Source organism: Thrips palmi, unplaced genomic scaffold, assembly GCF_012932325.1.
Source record: "Thrips palmi isolate BJ-2018 unplaced genomic scaffold, TpBJ-2018v1 HiC_scaffold_11, whole genome shotgun sequence".
Taxonomy (NCBI): Eukaryota; Metazoa; Arthropoda; class Insecta; order Thysanoptera; family Thripidae; genus Thrips; species Thrips palmi.
In genome coordinates, this window is record NW_023144622.1 from 9,917,553 (window position 1) to 9,938,024 (window position 20,472).

The 20,472-nt window shown below is 44.6% G+C and overlaps 2 protein-coding genes across 3 annotated transcripts; one reads left to right on the plus strand and one right to left on the minus strand.

Annotated features, from left to right (window-relative positions):
- The first annotated feature begins 434 nt into the window (after nucleotides 1–434).
- On the plus strand, nucleotides 435–8,195 carry LOC117639241. 2 transcript variants are annotated; one of them, XM_034374724.1, is made up of 8 exons: nucleotides 435–691; nucleotides 1,075–1,511; nucleotides 2,306–2,431; nucleotides 2,504–2,629; nucleotides 3,178–3,477; nucleotides 4,423–4,538; nucleotides 6,474–6,763; nucleotides 7,712–8,195. In XM_034374724.1, exons 2-8 carry the CDS (start codon nucleotides 1,190–1,192, stop codon nucleotides 8,043–8,045), a joined length of 1,614 nt encoding a protein of 537 aa, XP_034230615.1. In that variant the 5' UTR covers nucleotides 435–691; nucleotides 1,075–1,189; the 3' UTR covers nucleotides 8,046–8,195. The 2 variants fall into 2 exon arrangements, with proteins under 2 accessions (XP_034230615.1, XP_034230616.1); XM_034374725.1 differs by lacking the exons at nucleotides 435–691; nucleotides 1,075–1,511 and having other exon boundaries at nucleotides 2,304–2,431; nucleotides 3,174–3,477.
- Nucleotides 8,196–10,126: 1,931 nt separating this feature from the next.
- Nucleotides 10,127–20,472, minus strand: LOC117639243 (lipase member H-like; the record flags this gene model as incomplete). Its single annotated transcript, XM_034374728.1, is given in 6 exon segments — nucleotides 10,127–10,344; nucleotides 11,184–11,541; nucleotides 12,128–12,275; nucleotides 12,789–12,883; nucleotides 13,430–13,575; nucleotides 20,411–20,472. Coding segments are annotated over 6 exon segments (894 nt in total), but the record flags the coding sequence as incomplete, so codon positions are not given.

The following is a 20,472-nucleotide window of genomic DNA, read 5'->3' on the forward strand; positions in this document are numbered from 1 at the left end:
CTGCTTCGCCCCTATCTTTTGCTTAGGAATGTTGCGGGTGTGCTTCCAAACACAACCAACATTCAGTGATGAGTTCGTAATAGTGACAGCTTTGAAAGTAGGAACTGCCTTCATGGAGAGGAAGTTGAAATATTGAATTGAAGACTCTCTGTTGAGGCAAATTCCACAGAGGCCAAAAGACCCCTCAATGTAAGCACAGACAGAACAACGTAGATGAGTGAGTTGCTTGGGACGAACAGTGGCTCACACCACGAAGTGTGAGACACAGTATGTCTCACATTTCTAAGTGTGAGACAGGAGTGGTTCACGCTTCCAAGTGTGAGACAACATGGTACGCACTATTTAGTGCGTACTTGTCTCACATTGGACTGGCAGTGTAAAAACCATTCCGCCTCCACCACGCTGCGACGCTGCGCGGGGCATGGTACGGACTGGGATCAGTTGCCTGCGCTTCAATGACAGCACATCGTCCGGTCGTCCCTCTGTGCCTTCGTCTTGCCTCGTGGATAATCAGCGTCTTCCTTGTGAAATTATCAAAACTTGTGACACGAGCCCGCGTGGCCATCGCCAGCCCGTGTTGAAATTTCAAGTGTGTGAAAACTTCTGTGAACATTAACAAGTGAAACAAGTCATGTCCGCGTCGAAATGCGTCGCTTTCTCGCGGCGTCCTTCCAGTATTCTCCAGTTGAAGGTAGGGTAACTGTTCAACTGTCATTAGGGATGACAATTAAAATAAACCAAGATAATAAGGCCATAGTGTTGTCTCGCAGGGATCCTTAACTTACCTCGAAATGGCATCATTACGGTATCGTAAGCGTCAAAGTTATAACCAGTAACTTATGACTTCTTTATAAAAGGATAATTTACTTTTCTAGCTTCTCAAATTTGCATTTGGAAGTTCTTGCACCAGTCCACCCTTAACCTTTAGCGAACTTTGCCTTATGTTACGTTATGAAAGCGGTGTTAGTTAAATGTTATGTTCAGTTAAGGATCACTGCTCTCTCGTTCATCCTGCCACTAAGTTCTCATATTTTCAGGATAACATCCTGGCTTTTGATTACTTTCGTTTTTCAGTCGGCGACGTGCGAAAGCGTCTATCGCACTCCTGATCGTCTTGTATCTTATCTGACCAAATCTGCGGCCGTTTTCCTGTCCCGGTGAAGGTGAGGGCACGGCCGGCGCAGGTTAGATGTGCGCAGTCAGTGGCCCAGTGCTTCGCCGCAGGATGGCTGGACGGTATCCGGTCAGCCCGGGCGTCGCTCTGATCATCAGCGTCAGGGACTTCAAGGGCACAGACGAGCCGCGTCTAGGCGCAAGAAACGATTTCATGTTCCTCAAGAGCACGTTCACAGTTACGGGCTGCAGAACATTCCCAGCCACAGAGAAGCTGAGCTGGAGCCAGTCGGATTTCGTAAATGCTCTGAAGGAAGCTGTGACACCCTTTGAAGAAGAAGAGGCCTTTAAGCGCGGACCTTTCTTTCTGTGCTTCTCGACGCATGGCGATGAAAAAGGTTTGTTCCTGTCCTCACTTCTAAATGCTGTTAAAGAAACGTAATTCGTAAAATGACGTATTCGCTGCCTTTGAATTGCGAACACCTCACGAACTTTTCCTCGCTTTGTGTGGAAATAGTACGAAAGTTAAAATGAGAAAGATCCTTAACGCCATTGTTATCTCAAGTGTGGTTCAAATTGCATTGCAAGCGCATTGAAGAAGTTTTTGCATCATAAGTGCTTCAAATACTGAATTGCATGTACGTATGTTCTCACTATATCACACCAAAATGTGATAATCAGAGCCTAAACGGGCCAGATCACAGAAAAAATTATTGCATTTATAAGGCGATAATTTTTTATTTCTGCCACATATGATGATTTGAGAAAATCACATTAGCCTTTTTATCAATGCTAATTGTATGAAACTTGTCACATTAGAAACGTCAGTGGCTGCGATACAATGGTTAGTGCCGTTGCAACACTGAGAATCCGAACGCTATGAGTATAGCGTCAATTGGTCCGATGCAAACGCATTGCACATGAAGTGCAATGCCTCCCTATTCCCATGCATTAGCATAGGGCAATTTCGGGAAGCATTGCACGTATAGAGCGATATCTCAGCTGCATTGCACCATACGTGCTGTACTCAAAGCGTTTGGAATCTCAGTGAAGGCATTTTGTTCTCAATTTGCAAAGTAACTCTTCGCAATGCACAGAAGACAGTCCGTAACACACGACACGACGGTGTGTAACTATTTGAGGGCTAGAGTGTGTACCTGACTCCGTCATTGAAGTTTATTTTAAATTTCAGGTATAACACTTTCCGACGGCGAATATTTACCCCTCAACGTGCTTCGGGCTATACTAGCGGAACAAGAAACGCTTCGAAGTAGACCAAAGGTGATAGTGATTCAGGCATGCCGAGGGAAGATGTGTAGTAAGTATCCGAGAACACTTTTGCGCTTAAATCCGTGCATGGCTCTCCTTCACAACCAAACAAATTTCACAGTGACCAAGGATGGACCTAAACTCTCGAGTTTTAAAGTCACAGCTGACTCTGCCGCAGACCCATGGGGGAATACAATGGGTATCGCATCGTGTGTACAGACACGTGTGTCCTACAGCAGTGATTTGGGTAAGTTTTCAAATATAACCTAATTTGTGCCCGAAAAACGATGTACGCTATGTGCTCAATTCATTTCGGCTGACGAAATCGAAATTCCCTGAGTTTGCTTGCTGGCGCAAATTGGAAGCGCTGTTCCTCCTTTTCTTTTGGTCTTCATGTCAGTTACTTTAATAAACGAAAAACTTAATTTCCCCGAAGCACGTTAAGTTATAATTTTTTTAAAGTGCCCTCCATTGAACCGCACGGTAAAAAATAAAAAACTCTTTCTGGTTTTCCCAGGAACTCCCTAAAAATCGCTTTTGTCTCTACCATAGGCTGCCTGGGAAAACCAGGTACTGACCTTAATTACCGTGCGGCCACAAGGCCCCATTACCTAAGTACGAATTTTTTTTTAATATTGCAAGGCAGGTCAAAAACTGCTTCTTGTTTTCCCAGGACCTTCCTTAAAATCACCTTTGTCTCTACCATAGGCTTCCTGGGAACACCAGGTACCTCATTCACCGTGCGGCCACCAGGCCCCGCGTTACTTAAGGAATTTTTTTCATATTGCAAGGCAGGTTCCATATTTATTTTGCACTTCTGCAACGAGATACTCGGCGGCCTCCTTGACAACGACGGTTGCACGATCCAAGACGTGAAGGAGGGCGTGGTACGTGCCTTAACGGGAATTCGCAAATTCAACAGCCAAGAAATCGTCTACACTACGCCGGAATTGTTTTGCGACAACCTCCAAGGAGCCCTTGTACTGAAGCCCACAAATCGCGACGCGGTGCTGAAATTGCGGAAGATTTTAACCCTTGCCCTTTCAAAAATGCCATGGGAAATCGAAAGAAATGAAGAGGACATAAAAATACCAGGTATGCACCACATTTTCACTGCATTGCACATGAAGTGCAATCCCTTCCCATTCCCATGCGTAACCATAGGGCCTTTTCGGTATGCATTGCACGTAAGGTGCAATATGGCTCTGGCATTGCACGTATGATGCGATATCCCAGTGCATTACACCATACGTGCTAAACTCATACGTTTGGAATCTCAGTGTTGTCATGGGGGAAAGTCTCTACTGAATTCAGTTCTTGGACGTTTCTGGCACAGGAGCAGGTCCCCTTTTTGTTCAGTGCACCAGTTGGCCTGATATGCACTCACGTCAACCTTGAAAATGATGTGGGTTGCCTGTGACTCCACCTTTTCGGACGCTGTTAAAAGAAATCTGGTAATTCAGACCACTTTTGTCAGACTTCGTGGTCTGAATCTGCATTTCAGACTACTTATCTGAAAGTTTCTGAAAACTTCTGGCTGGGCGTTAATTCAATACATTGACAGACAATTTCAAAATGTTTAATGTTGAAATTTCTATTTTAACATTGAAAATTACATTGCGGTATTATTTCGAAAAGGGATTAACGGTGAACGACTGGATTCAATAACAAAGGATACGGTGCAGAGTCGCTTATTTTTGTCCTAAAAATGCAGCTTATGCTGATTCTGACCGTCAATAGTGGAATTGTTGTCCAATATATTGAAGGCAATATTTCGATATTAGTACCTCCTATTCCCGAAAGTCTATCTCCATTCCAAATATTTATATTGATTTTTAATTGGATAATTTGAACTATTGGATATTCATATTGATATTAAAATAACGCACAGCCCTCTGGCTTGCACGCCCCATATTTGTTTTTTAGGGCTTGCGATGGCAATTATTGGGTGCTGGGCATTTCAGCCTTATCTATGGCACATTTACATTGTAGCATCAACAATAGCTTTTCTATCCGCGTACGCGTTTCTTTTTGATGCAGCTTTCCCCTTGGACGAACCCACCCACGAGGTGACCACAGCGGAGATGGTTGACGCTGGGAAGTTCGAAGAGCAACCTTCCACAGTATCGGTACTTGAAGAGCAATCATCTTGCATGGTGAGTTTATAAGAGACTCCAAATCTAATGGCGATATTTTAAGAATCTGTTTGGTCGATACGATTGAGTATCACCAACAAACGGACGTACGGAAAATCTGGTGCATAAAATCATCGACAAAATGTGGCGATACGTCGGAGTATCGCCAAGATTGGGCAATTAACACACCAGCACCCTTGATTTGCTCAGAGTTTGTTGTCATATTTTGAAAAAAAAAAAAATTGTTTATTGCTTCTTTAAGGTAAAAAATCAATTATGGGTAACTTTTTTTTTAAATGCATATTTAAAATATAAATGTTGAACAAGTAGCCAAAGTAGCTTTGAGACGTTCAAATATGATCCCTTGACTACGTTTTGCAGCATAGAAGCCTCGTCTTTCGTCCTCGTTTACTGAGCTACAGCCGTTTTTAAAACTGGCTGTTTTGGCCCACAATTGATTTTTGGAACCAATTGTGGGTCAGCAATTTTTGAAGCTACTCGCGCGCCAAGCCTTGTACACCACTTACCAAACTAAGGTTGACTTGTAGTCCTTCACCTATTATATCCTTAAATCAGCAAGGGCGTCCCGCTCCGTTCCATAATTCGATTTTTTTTAAATGTTTGAAAAACATCCTTTTTTTTCGTTTTTCTTGCCCTTGGATAGGCCCAATTTTCCGTTGAATTTTTAAGGTCTCTCTTTGCTGCCCGATAGGTTTCGTTGTGGTCGATGCTCAGACATCCGCACCGTTTCAGCTGACAAAGGAAGGTTGAGGGAAGACCCATGCCAAATTTGAAGCCGGTTCGGTCATTCATGGATTTTTAGCGGCCCGTCAAACAAAATGGCCCATAATTGATTCGTGACCCACAATTGAATTTTGACCTTAAAGGAAAGATTTTCTATACGGCCGTTTGTTGGCGATACACAACGATAAAGGTACTAAAAGCAACGCCTTTGGATTTGCAGTGAAAGTAGTTAGTGTTATCTTGGGGGATGCAAGTGCAGCCCTGGCGGTCCCTATAGACCATCCCAAGGTACTTTTCCCCCACTAATAAGGATCTGCTTGCTCTCTATAATTTCGTTGACAGGCTAAAGGCGATGACCGGAATATGACAGTAGTTAAAACTCCCCAGCAGCCCATCCGTTTTGGAACAGGATAGTGAAAATAGGCACAACGAGCCAGTGTGGCGTATTGTTACTCGAGAATGTTGTCCGGGCGGGAACTTAAGAGCTTTCTTGTCGGTTGTGCTCGATTTCCTATTTTATTAGCGTATTTTGCATTCCACATAGTGGAAATTTTAAAAAAATAGCACGTAGCTCGTCTAAAAATTCAAGTGTGTACACATAAATTTCAGGAGCGTGACTTCACATTAAAATCACTGAAAAACCAAACGTGGTCCAGACCGCACCACGGGTGTGGTCAGATGGATGCCATTTTGACCACATCATTTGGGTGTAGTCTAGCCCACGTTTGACGACGTATGGTGCGGTCTAGACCACGTTTGGCCACGTTGGTGTGGTCTAGACCACACCAAACGCCCCAAACGTGGTCTAGACCACACCAGCTGGTGGGGGAAAAATGGCATCCTTTTGACCACACCAGTTGGTGCGGTCTAGACCACTTTTGGGTTTTTTCAGTGATGAACGTGACAAAATGTCACGTTCGTTTGAATGTGAACAAGCTGAATTTTGGCCGATTCACATCCTAACGAATGTGACACGATGCTCAAACGAACGTGACATTTTGTCGCGTTCGTTTCAACGTGAAGTCAGGGTCCTGGAATGAAAGTGTAAGCATACCTCAGGCATCCGTATACGTGGCAAGTATCTGCCACCTGGACTGCGCCGGGTATGCTTCAACCTGAGGCATGCTACACTTGAGTTTGTAAAGTAATTGTTTTCAAGTGTGATAGGGAAAGATTTGTAATTCAGTCGCAATTCTGGTCACTGCATTGTAGGGTGCAGGAGCTAATTCCGCCTTGGACGTCAACACCTTCGTGGACCAGCTTCTCAGCGCGGCCCGCGCGGAGATCTCCAACCGTGGCATGGAGCAGGTGTCCTTGCCCGACATCTCAGAGAAGTTGAAGCAGAAGGTCATTTCCATTAAGATCCCGGGCAGGTTCCTGGCCTTCAACGGGTGGGCCAAGTCGCTGGCCTCCCTCCACCGCATTGGCGACGCGGTCATGTCCACGAATGGCGACAAGTTGAGCTTGGATATCCCCCTGAGCCTCACTGACCTGCAAATACGGTGAGTCACGTGCGCTGCCAGTGCGGGGAAGGATAAAAACTGCAGGAGCGGGAAAGAATCGAACAGACCCGACTCTGACTTTTCTCATTTCAATATTACGGAATACATTTTACTCGTTGTTGGCTGGCACCCTATGATCGCGAAAGGGGACCGTTCAAATTGACGTCACACCTATCTTTTTTCGACCTCTCCCTCAAAAATTTCACAATAGTCACAAATAGTCACAAATGGTCACTATTTAGACTCCCCCCACCCCTCCCCGTGACGTCACATTTAATAGACTATTCTAGTCGTGGCTGAGTGAAGAACGAGAAGAATCACAAAAGTGTACTTTTTTGCACTTTTACTTCAAATGTTTAAGTCCCCTTGCTTGGTAGAAGTTAATTCAAATATTTTCTAGTAAATGCAACACATTTGAGCAAATATAATCACTTTAAATGCCCTAAATGGAGTCTTTTGTGATTCTTCTTGTTCTTCACTCAGCCACGACTAGAATGGTCTATTGTCCAAGTTATTATTCTTGGCAACTGGGATAGATACGCGACTAGATAATCTTAATTAGGAGCCTAAATTGGGATTTCATAACAATTTGATTGCATTTCGAACAATTCGGTCTTACGCCTACTTGTTCGAAAGAATCTGAGGAAAGTGCAGCTAAAATACTTAAGCTAGTGATAATTTTTAAAGCTGAAGTAGGCGGGGATTGCTGATTTCAGTTTATTTTTTAGTGGCTCACCCCTTTTATATTTGGCAATTTTACACTGTTTAAAAGTGTGATGTCACAATGCCTACATCACCCTCTCCCCCATGTCACATTTGGTCACGATTTCTCTGACCCCTTCCTCCCTGAAAAGTGTGACGTCATATTTGAACGGCCTCCAAGTGCAATAATGGGTCGCAAAAAAGGGCATTCAGTCTTCAAATGGGGCGTCCAACTGGCTGCCACAGGTACAGCTACAGGATCGTGCTGGGCAAGCTCCGGCCCGGCGGCCACCTCACAGCCACGGTGGCGACCAACACGCTGCACCTGCGCGCCAGCCTGCCGCAAGTCTCGGACGACGCCTGCGCGCTGGTTGTCGACTCGTTCGAGCTCACCGAGCTGGGCGAGATCCAGGTGCAGGCCGAAGGACTGGGCGACCTCAAGGCCTACCTCTCCAAGGTCCTGACCTGGGTGACGGCCTCGCTGCACGACAGGATCAGCCAGGCGGTGCGAGAGGGACTCAAGGACGCCATCGTGAAAGCCGGTCTGCACCTCAACTGCAGCTCACTCATCCGAATGTAAAACTAATCTTCGTGCCGGTTTGATACCAGTGATCTCATGTGTTTGTTGTACCTCATTTCTGTCAGGATGGACAGAATCCTGTGCATGTACAAGGATGTACGTACACTACGGACATGTAAATAAATTTAGTTTTTTTCATCGCTTGGATCATGCTGGGTGCTGTTTTCATTTCTCTCTTGAAGCCCGATCATTTCTCTACGTCGAGCACGTAGACCGTGGGTTTGAAACGGAACCAGGGTTCGGGAGCCTTATCTTTTCACACAAGGTGGGTGTACGACAGAGCGTGGCTCACACTAAATGTTTTTGTACAAATTTTGTACGAGACATCACAGTTTTTTGAGCACAAGAACATTTCGTACAAATTCGTACGAAATTTTGCACAAAAAAGGGAAATTTGTGCAGTTTTTGGCACAAAAATTGTACGAAAAGTTCGTGTGCACAAAAAACTGTGATGTCTCGTACAAAACTGTACATAACATTTAGTGTGCTTGAAACAGGCTTCGCGATGCTGTGCTAGTTCCTATACAATCCACGCCTGGCGTCTACACCTACCCTGGCCTGCGCCATTGGCTTGCCTTTGACAGGCATGTTAGTCAGACGTCGGTGCACAAATCGATGTGATTGCAAGTCGAGACAGCGTTCGGCTTTTAATTCATGATAGGAGGATCCGCCCCCCAGACACCCGCTGCAAGTATGGAGTGACGGGGTTCGCTGGTGAAACTGGGTTAGCTACCTCAAGATTGTATGATCCATTGTAAACATCGGGATAGACATTCTGGCCAAATTATGCTCTTTGGGGATTCAAACGTGGGTGGCAGGTCAAAGTGGATTCAATTTCCGTCATCAGCACCCTCGAAAACATAGGAAATAATGTGTACTTGATACAAGGTAGGTTTACGCCAGACCGCGTCTTGTCGTAACAGGCTTCGCGATGTCTCGCTGCCTGTTCCTCCAATCCACGCCTGGCGTACCTACCTTGGCCTGCGGCGCTAGCCTGCCTGCGGCAGGCAATGGCTTGTCCGTTGTCGGTTATTTTTTAACTTGTTGAATGCTGGGGGGCTAGCCCCCCAGACCCCCCTACATTGTAAATAGAGTTGTTTTATCTACAGATAACACGATCTTGACCCTTGTCACTTTTTAACTTGTGGAGGCTGGGGGGCTCCGCCCCCCAGACCCCCCTTTCTCCAAGACAGAAGTGGTCTATCTGCAGAAATCTCTATTTTTCGCCGTTTTTTAGGTGTTTTTCGCCTATAAAAACTGAACCAGTTGAGCTAGGATGGTGAAATTTCGCGTGTGCCGAGCCAAGGACATACCTAAGAAGTGTGCAAAATCTCACCGAGATCGGCCGAGCCGTTCAGGAGGAGTAGTGCGGACAGACAGACCGACAGACAGACAGACAAAACTTTTCAACCCCACTGGAGTAACAGGCTTCGCTATCGCTCAGCCAATGAGAACATACGTCATAAAAAAGTTTACTTTTTTCTGACTTTTTTCTTTTTTTTTGCTGGAATGACCGAATGGATTGAGATAGATTGCCGAATATTGGTGTGTGGCGCGCCAAGGACATGCCTAATGACCCCGCAAAATCTCAGCCAGATCGGCCGAGCCGTTCAGGAGATGAGCGCACGCGCACAAACAGAAAGTTTTTTAAGGGGGCATTGCACTTTGTGCACGCTTTTTCAACTTTTTTCGAATTTTCTGTTTGAGGTAAAAAGACTTCCATGAATGGTAGAGACAAACGGCAGTAACCATGTAAAAGATCAAACGTTTTGCAACAATTTAAAAAAAAAAATATTTTGTTTTAGCATACGGGGAGGCACTTATATGAGGGACGTAAAAAAGGTCTGCAAAATCATACATGGTGTCACTGCGCGCAAGATTTCAGCCAAAGTTTTCAACTTTTTTTCAATCGGTTAAGTGCATAAAAAGAGCATAAAATTGCCTACAAAATGAACCACGGGGGTTCATGCATTCATGCAAGTCTTTTTTATTCAGGCGCAAACAGAAAAATCGAAATAAATTGAAAAAGCGTGTACAAAGTGCTACTGCCCCCTTAACCCCACTGGAGTAACGAGCTTCGCTATCGCTGAGCCAATAATTTTAATGAAACTAATTCAGAACTGGAGTCAGATAGAGAAGAAGCCGCGTACTGCCTTAAGTTTACGTGACATAAACACTGCGGGACCGGCTCCTCTGTACTAACACATGGCAGTATCACTGGGCTGGCTCGGTCCCCTTCGCTCCGAGGCCAAACGGAGACTTCGACGCTGTGACCAGGTAGGCGGAGCCCTCGACGCGTCTGTGTGCAGAACAGAGGGGCGGCGTTGTTGAATAAAGTTGGACGGCTCATTCAGGATGTGAATCGTGTGCAGCTGTGTGTAGTGTTAACATTCCATTGCATCTAGCAGATTGCACGCAAATTACTCTGGAAATTTGAGTCGAGGGGTTCTATTCAAAAAGAATCTTGTCTGAAACGCAAGTGCATTTCGCCAAGTTTTCTCATATGAGACGGATACATGATTAAGCTCAACATATCCCTACATGCACTTTTGGTTTCTTCTATCTTCAAGTCTAAGTGACTGAAATCACGAACTAAATTGGGTCGTAGCTGTATCAAATCATCGAACTGAAACAAATTCGCCAGCGTTTTAAATAAGATTCATTATGAATAGAACCCCTCGACTAAAATTTCCAGAGTTATTTGCGTGCAATCTGCTAGATGCAATGGAATGTTAACACTTCACACAGCTGATTCATTAGGGAGAACGCCCAGATAAGATCTTTTGAATGGGACCCGTTGAAGTGTCCGTCCACTAAGCATGCTTCTGGTTGAAGCACGCTCCAGCGTAGAGAGTGCGTGACAGATATGCTTGATTTACTTTCGTATAACAAAGTAAATTGGTTCTATGTATGCTCAAAATACTTCCGAAGATTATTAAGATGTTCTTCAGCCTAAAGCATGCTTAGTACAGAATTAAATCTGCAGCATGTCACTTTTAACGACCACCTTTCAATTTTTAAGAATTAGTTGCCTCCTGCCTTTTTCGGCCAGACGCTTCGTCTCGCTCAAACCGAAGCATGCGAGACACCTTCCGATTTCCGTACGCGAGTGAAGTCCTCACAAAATACGATACTCACGCTTGCGCCGCCGCGTAGCCAAGGTAGACAGTGTTGGCATCGGTCGGGGGGCAGCGACCCAACTGAAAATCTTCGTAGCTTGAACAGGGCACGGCAGGGAACGCCTGTTCATCATTGACCGACTCCGCGAAAAACTGCCAAGATCGCATGTGGCTGCAGCCCACTGATTCCAAGAAGCCCACTTCCCAGACGTGGCATCCGGGCTGGTCGCGGTGGCCGCCGTTCGGCCAGAAGTCGATAGAACCGTCGTTGCTGTTGTAGCCGGCGACACCGGCATCCGTGTGGACCACGTCCACCACCAGGGCGGACTCGCGCGTCAGAAGGGGCTTCGCGTAGCCAGGGCCGGCTGGGTCGAGCCCTGTCGGCACATCAAATCCAGTCAGCACGCTTAAAAACATGAGTTAAGAGAACATACAACATTTATCCAACACTGCTCTCAAAGCCTACTCTCAGACAGACTATTGTCTTTTAGTACATGGTATTGACATTTTGTCGATAGTACCTCTGGTTTTTTGTGCAACAGTGATATGTACTTTTGACTTTTGTTATCTGCTTTTTTTTAGTACTTTAAATTTTGTTAGTACTTAAATAAAATAAATAAGATAAAATAATTCCTACAAAAGTTTGTGCAGTAAATTGTTCCTATCTAAGGAGAAAATACTGAGTATTATTGTTTTATGCTATAGCGGCTGGTTTCTGACGATGAAGTCAATAAGAAGCTGAGAGTGTAACAACAGACAATATCCGCGCACGGTTTGAAGTATGAAATATTGCAAGTATACTTTCGAACACAAATTAGAGAAGCTAGGAAAGTAACTTATCCTGTTTCGAAGAAGTCATAAGTGACGGGTTATAAGTTAAACGCTTTTTTTAGGGCATTGTTCAATAAATTTGCGCAACACTACTGGCGAACAAAGCTGGTGCTACACCGAGATTTCACTGACCCGTGATCCTTTTCCAGGTGAAGCTGACGGCCTCGGCAACAGCGCCAGCCACGTGAGCGCCCAAAGAGTGGCCGATGAACCAGAGGTCGTCGCTGCACAGACCCTGCTGCACCAATGAGTCTATCGCCTCGCCGACAGCCTTGCCCACCTGGAAGGAACGCTGCATTAGCCAGAGGCGGATCCAGAGGTGGCCTAGGGGGGGAGGGCAAAGTAGCACTTTTTGCCTACTTACAGGGGCAAAGTAGCCATTTTAGCCTATCTTTCGGGCGGCTATCTAGGGGCTGGGGTGTGTGTGTGTGTGTGTGTGTGCAAAAACCCCATTCTGTTCTGCGTTGACAAAAAGTTAGGATTGTCTTGGATCTGCTGTGACAGACAGTTAGGATTGTCTTGAATCTACCATGGCAGTTAGGATCATTCTATTAGGACGCCGTCGAAATGATGACAACATTATGTCCTGCCATCAGTAAGTGATGACACTTTCATAAGAGCTCCCGTACTTTCTGCAAGGGCGTGACGGTGACGTCATCAAATGTTTTATGACATGCTTGGAAAATTAGCCTTGAAATTGACATCAAGCGACAGCCAAAATTTTCACAGTGAACACGCAACATTGGGAACATTGCAGCGACTAGCAGCTAGCAGCGCGTCGTTATCGTCTTACCCCGGGCACGTTTTCAAGCGCCGAAGTGTAAGGTGCTCCATCGTATTTGCTCCAGTCCACTAAGACGACGTTGTGTTGTCCACGCTGTATGAACGCTGAAAAACACAAACAACGGTGCTGTAAATCGAAAAGCGTACATTATATGCACTAACTGGAACATGGCTGCAACTAACTCACGCCACATGCCGTGTACACATGGCATGCACATATGCTCAGCACACATGCCATGTACATACACTCCAACAAAAACATAACTCTAGTGCACTGCTTCAGTTATCGAGTCAGTGGCAGGCTGCGCCCTTGCTTACAGGTATACTGTGAAACGGACAGTCAGGGGCTTAATGCCTAGAGTACTGTTCAAATTGGAAATCTGACAATACCTTGTTGTTCGCTTGTCAATTTTACATGCTCATTGTAAGTTTCGGCGTGACTCTAAAATTTTACTCTAAAAAGTTTTTGGTGTGAATTTCTTGTCACGTCGGTTTTAGGCATGACTTTTCTCCACGCCAATTCTTGACATGACCACGCCATTGTTTGGCGGGACTGTCACGCCATAACTTGGCCATGTGTCCGACCATTAAGCACGCATTCAGTAAGTTTTGATATTATTCTTACAAGCAAAGGGGACTGCAGAGACCTACCTGTAGTGATTCCATGCACACTGTCGCCACTCGGAGTCTCCGTGTACCCGTGCGCGTAGAAAACTGTCGGCTTTTGCACGTCGATCAAGTTCAGGAGGTCATCAACTTGGTTGATTGGCACAATTGTGAAGTTAGTGGGGTCCGATCTGAAGAAATAAAAAAACACTGTCTATCTACGCTGCACATACTTTTCCATTCACACTGCCATTGAATAATTATAATGGAAGGGAGTGGGGCACCACCAAGGAACAATATGAAAACAATCTAAAAATATTTCACGCCTGCCAGATTGTCTGAAAAATTGACCGAACAAGTTCTATGCTTAAGCAAACTTAATTAATCGCAAAATTTCGTCGTTCACGATAAGAATGTCCTCTTGCAATCGGTGGGGTTGCCTTGGTTGTGTTTCCAAGACGATTTAACGAATTTATCAACAAGGTAGGTGCACCGTGGCTTGTAACAGGCTTCGCAATCCCGCGCCAGTTTCGACAATCCACGCCTGGCGTTTGCATCTACACAGAGAATCCAAACGCTATGAAAATAGCGTCAATGGGTGCAATGCATAAGCATCGCACATGAAGTTCAATGCCTTCCCATCCCCATGCATTAGCATAGGGCATTTTCGGGACGCATGGCACGTAAGGTGCAATATGACTGGAGGCATTGCACGTATGGTGCGATATCTCAGGGCATTGCACCATACCTGCTACATTCATAGCGTTAGGAATCTCAGTGTTCACTGCGAGAAAAAACTACAGAGAATCCTGTTAATTTTTTCACAGCGTCGCTCTGTACTTACCCAAAACCACAGTGATCTCCGTCTTTTAAAAGACGGAGCTCACTGTTGTTTTTTGTGTTCATCTCACTGTAGTCCAAGCGGCCAATGCCACATCGGGACGGCATGGTCAAAGCCTCATAGGTCACCGTTGGGTCCCCGAGGACGTCGACGGGCAACTCAAAGGGTCCCCGATGACGATGCGAGCATTTTAGACCTAGGTTCCGACCATTCGTTGAAAAGGTCTCATCAAGATCTACTCGAAGCAAGAATAAAAAAATACGATTTCAAGAAATCCTAGGAGTCACGAAGTCAATTTGATTATTGTGTAAGAGTGTGGAGAAAGAAAAGAAGTGGTGTTGTGAAGTTGTGGCTCAGGGGACTACCAATGGCAGTGGTACCAATGTGGTCGATGTGCCATCCGTCGAAATTTAAACTTGACAATAAATAGAAATCAAAATGCTGGTAAATTCAAAAAATTCCAATGCTAATGTATTCCGCAGTGTTCTGACAATGGAACATCTTTGAAGTCCATCATGATTAAAATGTTCTTAGCAGAAAGAAGTCAGTAAATTAATTTTCTCGGGTTGGCAACTATTTTCTCGGCGTCTGCGCTCTTGCGAAAATCGCGAAGCTGAAAGCGCCAGCAGTCACGCATTAAAACTGCCCCTCCATTGTTGTGGACGTTGAATTGTTTGGCTTGTTTCAAAAGGCTATGGTTCTCTAGTCATGTTTTCTTCAATTCTGTGTAATAGTTCTCCCTTACAACGTATCAACACCACGACGGTTGGTTTGACAAACTTCATAAACTCGGGAGGGATGGTTTCGAAACGCGGGTGAGTCTTGTTCGAGGAACATGAGCACTGCAAGTCGCGAGGTGGAGCGAAGTGGTCCTAGTGCTAACTGAATCACAACAACAACACTGCGCATGTCCAAAAACACTCCAATCAAGAAGTATTATTGGATAGTTCTACCCGAAAAACTGCGTTCGAACCGGCACCAATTCTATTGTTGCATCTTGTCTACCTGCAGTCAAAGAAATTTTTCATTTCGAACGTTGCTTTTTCAGCTTTTGGAGTAAGCTGTACAGACCCAAAAAGAAGCTCCGCTATTGGTCCGCCCCGGCTCGGCTCCCCCCACTCCCTTTTTTTCCTTTGACGAGTCGAGTTTTGCCATGGAAACGGCGATTTTGACAGCAAATTTCTCAAAATTGGCCACCAAATTTTTGACCAGATTTCAACATCAGAATCAGCGTTCAAAGTTCTACTAGTCTGCAAAATCTCATTAAAATCGTATAGAAAACTTCCGAAATGCATAAAGGGCCACACAAATCAAATCTCGAGCCGGCTGAGTCCTGGGTATACTATAAGGCTACTTCGTGCCTAAAAAAAAATTCTTGGTCAACCCCCTTTTTTCAAGATCCTGATTGGTCAACTGGATCTTGAAAAAAGGGGGTTGACCAAGAATTTTTTTTTATTCTTGCTTCGAGTAGATCTTGATGAGACCTTTTCAACGAATGGTCGGAACCTAGGTCTAAAATGCTCGCATCGTCATCGGGGACCCTTTGAGGTGCCCGTCGACGTCCTCGGGGACCCAACGGTGACCGATCAGGCTTTGACCATGCCGTCCCGATGTGGCATTGGCCGCTCGGACTACAGTGAGATGAACACAAAAAACAACAGTGAGCTCCGTCTTTTAAAAGACTCGCCCTTCCACGAAGCCCAACTTCACAGCAGCACGTGCTAACTTTCTTCTTTCGTAGGCGTGGGGTGTACGATAACTGCTTTCAAGCGGAGTCAATTGATGTAACATTGAGAAATTTGCCTGTCTCAGAGAAGGCGTGTGTTCCATGGACCCAGGAAACGATAAGATTCCTGGCATTCAACGGCCGCACGTGTGCCGTGTTTGCATAAGTCTCGACAGTGCTGACACGTGTAATAGTCGGCTTGCCGGCTCTCAGCATCGCACGTACAGTGCAAACTAAGCTCTTGTTGATATTTTTCGCTGAGTGATAGCGAAACCCGTTACTCTGGTGGGGTTAGAAAACTTTTTCTGTTTGTTTGTCTGTCCATCCGTCTGTTTATCCACACTGCTCCTCCTAAACGGCTCGGCCTATCTGGCTGAGATTCTGCAGGGTCATTAGGTACACCCTTAAAACCTTCCGAAGTATTTAGAGCATACATAAAACAAACTAAAATACTTTGTTATACGAAGAAATAATTCGTAAGTTACAAAGTATTTGCTTTGTAAGCTTACGTATGGAGTGATGCCATATCTAGGGAGCACAAGATTTTTTCTGGTGTCGCCGATCTGGACCAAAATTTTACCACATGTACCTCTAGGGTAGACAAAGATGCCCACAAATTTTGAAGGTCCTAGGTTGACCTAGAGACCCTCCCGTCAGAGATGCGCAAGCCAGCGCTTGGTAGTCCCGTGGAGTCAAAGGCACCCTGAGTCAGGCTAGCGGGCGACCGCCGTATACCTGCTGTGCCGCACCAGATGCTGACCTGCGTAGCCTCGCGCGGGGCGAATTCGGGCTTCCCGCTCCGCATGGGACTACCAGTCGTCTGTGATTGGCTGAGAGGGCCCCCCTTTGCGCATCTCTGACGGGAGGGTCTCTACACTCTACCAAGAATGTCCTGTAAATGCCGTTAATTTATTACCAGTTTTCACTGTAGGTCAGTTCACAGCGTTTGCTGTGAACTAGTTCACGGCGTTTGCTGTGAACTAGTTCACGGCGTTCACTGTGATCTCGGTTACAGTGTTCACTGTGATCTGGTCCCCAGTAAACACTGTGAGTTTGACGCCGCTGAGCACCGAAGCACTGCAAATCAGGCTCCAATTCACGGCGTTTACTGTGGCCAGATCACAGTGAACACTGTAACCGAGATCACAGTAAACGCCGTGAACTAGTTCACAGCAAACGCCGTGAATTGCATAACAGCAAACATTGGTAATAAATTAACGGCGTTGACAGGACATTTTTTGTAGAGTGTAGGTTGACCCAGTCCGGAGCAGTGGGCCTTAGTGTGTTTTGCGACTTTTTGGTAAAAGTCAACTTTGAAGGTACAAATCGATGGGAAGGGCTTGACCTAGGGCCTTGAAAATTTTACCAGGTCTTAAGGGGCATGAGGACAACATTTTAGAATTTTTTTTACTTTTTGAAAAAAGTTGAACTTTAATTTTTTTTTCTAGATCTCAAAAACATATTTTTGAAAAAAAATTGAAAACATTTTAGAAAGTACCTTTCCTTGGTCCTAGTAACTGCACAAAATTTCAGCCTGGGCATAGACTTGGTTTGGGAGCTATGGAAGAAAGCGTAAATTTCACTCCGTAGTCTGAAGGACTTTAGCGGGGAAATGACTCATTTGTGGCCTGGGTAAGAATGGGATAAGCTATGATCCCAAGATAGACATAGTGGTCTGATGAGTATCTTCTACTTCCTTACTTGTGTTGAGTGTTTTCAGCCTGTCAGGATTATGTTTCGAAGAGCCAAATCAGGGGCAAATTAGAGACGCACGGTTTGATTACGATTCCACCTGTGAAATGAACTTACAATGACTTGCAAAAAGTCGCAAAGCACACTAAGGCCCACTGCTCCGGACTGGGTCAACCTAGGACCTTCAAAATTTGTGGGCATCTTTGTCTACCCTAGGGGTACATGTGGTAAAATTTTGGTCCAGATCGGTGACACCAAAAAAAATCTTGTGCTCCCTAGATATGGAATCACTCTATACAAACTACCGTGAAACGGGGTAATTTCGGACACTCGGTGTAATTTCGGACAACTCTGCCCGGAAGCATGGCGATGATGCCCATCTAACGGCCGACTTGGAGGCTTGTCCCGTTGCGCGCATCGCATCGGCCACCAAAAACCCATCTGATCAATCACCCGGAGGCCAAATCGGGGGCAAATTTCAGGAGAAAAGTGGTTTTTGTATTTAACCATTTTTACCCAAATTCACTTTATGCGTAAAAACTTTTACTGGCAAGCCGAAACTGTTCATGGCCGGTTTTTGAGGTGATTGTTTGTCGATTTGATCATGTTAAGAGCATACTGTGTCAAATTTTCAAACACCTGGGTCAAATAGTATGGTTTTTATGGGCTCAAAAATGAAAAATTTTTACTTTACGGGGTAATTTCGGACATACAAACGTCACGCCCAAAGGGCAGAGGGATGCCCTGAACACTTCCAATTTCGCAGGGTTTGAGTAGTGGAAGCTGAAGAGCTCTTCTGCAAGTTGAAGATAATCCAATAACAAAGATATTCCCCAATTGTTACAGCGGTTTCTTTGTAAACTTCGAATTTCATAAAAATGGGGGAAAGCTACATCTTTTATTTAGTTTTATGTGCATATCCTACGTTAGTGTCAACGACTGTTTTGTGATTAATTTTCCCTTTTATGTGACATGAGAGTTGAACTTTGGGGAATGGCTGCATAGCTCGCCGGGTTTTCTATGCAAAGCTTTCCACTGAGCCCCTGTATCTTCCTAACCGTACATACGACACGACTACTTGCCCTTCATATGCATGGGTCCTGTAGAGGCAGATTTAAGATTCACTTTCGCGAATGAAGTATGGCCCGAGTTGCCTAAGAAAGCTAATCGGTCAAAAATTACAAATAAAAGCGTTCTAAATGGCTCTACTATAGTTCCACCCACTATTCCTGAAATCAAACTACATATGAGTGCAAAAACATGACTTCAAATTATGAATGAATGACCACCCCTACCTTACCTTTACATCTAAACCCTTACGAATTTCTCATATAATCATTTTAGCACTTACGGGGGGACCCTGGTGAAACTTTCAAGTAGGCTTCAAAAAAATCCCGGGAAGTTGAAATTTTGCTTAACTATTGGGTTCATTATGGTGAGTTCCCAAAAAAAAATTCAATCCAAATGTTGAAGGGTCTCTGAGAAAAGTGGCTTTTATGTTTTTTGGAGCTTTGGGGGAAAAAACTTCCTGCGTCTTTCATTGGGACGAAAGTCTTGAAAATTTTTTTGGGTTATCCTAAAGATGTATAAAAAGAGTTTTTAGTGACGGAATTTTAAAATTCAACTTTGTCCTGAGATGTGAGTTTTCAAATTTTAACATTTAAAAAAAAATGATATTTTTTTCCCCTTTTTTTAAACTTTTAGGTTGTTTTAAAAAAGTAGGGCGGGTATCAAGATTCCGTTTACTAAAATTTGTCGACAAGTCATCGATGAATAGAGTCCATGCAAGACGACTCATGTAGGTGTCAACCAGGAAAGCAGGAATCTTTCTACGACAAAATTTTTTTTCGACTGAGCAAAAACTGTGAAGTTGAGCGTAGAAGCCAACGACAACTGATCTCAATGTTATTTCCTTTCCAAAAGATAAAGAAACTACCCCCTTAGCTTAAAGGGGTTCAACCTGTTGAATCTGAAACCTTCTACGCACATTTTATCTATGAACTTTGAAAATACTATTTTTTGGAATTTTGGCGATTTTTTTCACCAGGGTCCCCCTTAAGAAAACAGTGATCGATTTTAGGACCAAAATCAGAACGAAAAGTCGTTTTTTCCAGGGGTGTCCGAAATTACCCCAAAACACGGGGGAATTTCGGACACTGCTTCGGACCCCCACTGTAAAAAAAGGTGAGACGTTAAAATATTTTAAATAAGCGCCCAAAACGAAGCTAAAGGTGGGTAGATGATAAATTTTAACCCTCAAGCCCCTGACAGCACCACGACTTTCACAATTTCAAAAAACCTATCGAAAGTGTCCGAAGTTACCCCCCTTTCACGGTATTTTTTTTTTTTTAAGGCCCCAAAAAAGTTTTTTAAGGTTTTCTCAGTGTACATCCTCGGCTCACCACACCAAAATTCATCTCTGTACTGAAAACCACTCATCATGCCGACCAAAGAACACTTAAAAAACGGCGCAAAAAAGTTAACTCTTTTCTCCGTTGGTATGGCAATTTCCATACCAAGTTTATTATCATTTCCTGTAGTTTCGAGCGTGCTTCTGGTGAAAATAGGGCTTATTTTACCCTAAGACTCGCGGTAAAAACGGTTCCTGGTTTTCCTATTGTTCCTGTTATTACCCAAACTACCCCGACCCTTAGTTGGGGCACAGGTGTCGAAGGTTTCTTTGACCTCGCCTCCTATTTGTCATTCGGCTCGTTCCGCGAAATTCGCCTGACGAAGAATGAAACCTGCAAATACATGATGCACTTACGTGTAGTAAATAAAGTTCACTTCGGAGTAATCCTGCTCCTGCAGACGGGTCTCGCCTGTCTT